At 36.8% G+C, this 2556-nt stretch overlaps 1 protein-coding gene across 1 annotated transcript; it reads left to right on the forward strand.

Annotated features, from left to right (window-relative positions):
* Window positions 1-3: 3 nt before the first annotated feature.
* On the forward strand, window positions 4-2551 carry LOC112505494 (aluminum-activated malate transporter 14-like; the record flags this gene model as incomplete). The annotated part of the gene is made up of 6 exons (XM_025109393.1): window positions 4-88; window positions 436-576; window positions 685-957; window positions 1223-1344; window positions 1424-1570; window positions 2126-2551. Coding segments are annotated over 6 exons (1194 nt in total), but the record flags the coding sequence as incomplete, so codon positions are not given.
* Window positions 2552-2556: the final 5 nt, after the last annotated feature.

A 2556-nucleotide genomic window follows, 5' to 3' on the forward strand; every position in this document is an offset into this window, starting at 1 on the left:
TACTTAATGGAGCCATTATTCAAAGGGGTTGGACAGAATGCTATTTGGGCTGTCATGACCGTCGTCGTTGTGCTTGAATTCACTGCTGGTAACTTATATCCTTCTTTTATATATATATATATATATATATATATTTATATATATATATATATATATATATATATACACACACGCGCGCGCGCATATGCTCATAAAAAAAATGAAAAAACTGAGAAACACACTGTTAATCTTAATCCGGATAAAAATTATTTGTAAGCAATATGTCCGGTGTATATATATGTGGCATAACATGCACACAAGTATAAAAATCGAGAAACATCTTCAATTACTTGTATGCACATTTGCATACCGTACAAATGAATAGATGCTTATATTGATATCGATATACACAAGAAAAAGCTCGATATAATTATCGTTCTATGATTATTTTCATAGGCGCAACATTATGCAAAGGATTAAATAGAGGATCCGGGACGCTGTTGGCTGCATTGTTAGCCTTCTTATTCGAGTTTATAGCTAGAGAATATGGGAAGGTTTTTCGAGCTGTTTTCATCGGGTCTTCGATCTTTCTAGTAGGTAATTAATAGAAATCGATTTCTTATATATATATGAACTTATTGCAACAAGTATGTATCGAATTAATTTCTCGAGATATAAATACATACTTTCATTTCATTTTCGCAGGTGCTTCGGTTACATATTTGAGGTTTTTCCCGAACATAAAAAAGAATTATGATTATGGTGTCCTCGTATTCCTCTTGACATTTAATTTGATCACTGTATCAAGTTATCGTGTCGATGATATCTTAAAAGTAGCAAAAGGTCGCATTTACGCGATCGCAATTGGTTCCGGGGTTTGCATTCTTATGACTCTTTTCATCTTCCCGATTTGGTCCGGAGAAGATCTCCATAATTCAACTGTTACCAAAATCGAAGGCCTTGCAAGATCGATCGAAGGTATACATAATACATTCATCTTGATATATTTGCACCATAAGAAAGTTCAGTTGTAAACCTGTTTTCCGTTGTGAACTGTGGACAAAGGAGAATGCGACACATGTCTCATTTGTAATGAATATCCTGTTAATGTCTGGGACACATGACACACTCTGCTTTGTCTTCTGGTACCTAAGTTTGCAATTAAAGCTAATTTTTGTTTGCATATTGTATAAAAGTTATTACTTATTTGCTTAATTATGTTTTTTAAACACAATTAATGCAGCTTGTGTCGATAAATACTTTAATGACGAAGATCCGAATCTAGAAATAGACGAGACCATGGAGGACCCGATTTACACGAACTATAAGGCCGTTTTAGATTCAAAATCGACTGACGAAACAATCGTAAGCTCTTATATTTCATTAACAAGTTTAACATAACACCGTTTTATTTATCTGAAATTACAGTGATTCATATAAACAGGCGCGACATGCAAGTTGGGAGCCAAGACACTCGTGGCATTGCCGCAACAAATTTCCGTGGCAACAATACGTAAAAGTAGGAGGCATTCTTCGTCATTTTGGTTACGCAGTTGTTGCTCTTCACGGAACTGTACAAACCGAAATCCGGGTAAGTTTTTTTCGACGGATGTATTTTATTTTGCGACGCTTTATGAGTTGCCATATCAATATTTTTAAGGATAATGAAATAACAATTTACCACCACAAATTTCCTTATTATAATATTGTACTTTATTTTTTATTAAAAAAATCTAAATTATTCATTATATAACAATATTAAAAAAATTATATATCACAATTTATGTGACTAACATTTAAAAAAAAAATAAGAAATGTTATCGACTTAGGGGCCTTCTAACTAAACACTTACCCGGTAAGCGCATAATGGTAAAATTCAACTCTATCTCTTATTTATCACGTAAGATTTTAGTCTACCAAAACGATATTGTATGTAACAATTTACCCGGTAAGAGTTAACCGTGGTAAGAGTCGTCGCCATCACTTACCTGGTAAGACTCTCGGTTCATGCCTTCGCTCTTACCAGGTAAGATTTTTGGTTTTTACATATTCATCCGACAAGGGAATATGACTTGATAAGTAAGCATTTAGTAAACGGCCACTTATTGTTTTACTAACCGTATAAATGTGGCTTCGATTTTTTTAGACTCCAAGATCAGTTCGACTGCTATTCAAGGATCCATGCATTCGCCTTGTATCAGAGGTAACAAAATCTCTAATGGAACTCGCCGGCAGCATAAGAAACCGGCGACACTGCTCGCCGGAAATCCTGACCGAGCATCTTCACCAGGCACTGCAAGACCTCAACACCGCATTAAAGTCTCAACCGAGGCTCTTTCTGGGGCCGAATTGTCCGAACAACACGGCCAAAATGCTAGCCATGGTTGCGGCAACTGCTCGCCAGAAATCCGAAAAGTACTCACCGAGGGTGAAACCGGAGGGGGAGAGGAGGGTTTTGAGGCCTATGTTAAGCAAGCTTGCTATCACGAGCTTGGAGTTCTCGGAAGCGCTTCCGTTTGCGGCTTTCGTGGCATTGTTGGTGGAATCGGTGGCTCGGCTTGATGTTGTGATTGAGGA

The sequence above is a fragment of the Cynara cardunculus genome, unplaced genomic scaffold, assembly GCF_001531365.2.
Source record: "Cynara cardunculus var. scolymus isolate 2C unplaced genomic scaffold, CcrdV1 Un_Scaffold_11371, whole genome shotgun sequence".
Classification (NCBI taxonomy): domain Eukaryota; kingdom Viridiplantae; phylum Streptophyta; class Magnoliopsida; order Asterales; family Asteraceae; genus Cynara; species Cynara cardunculus.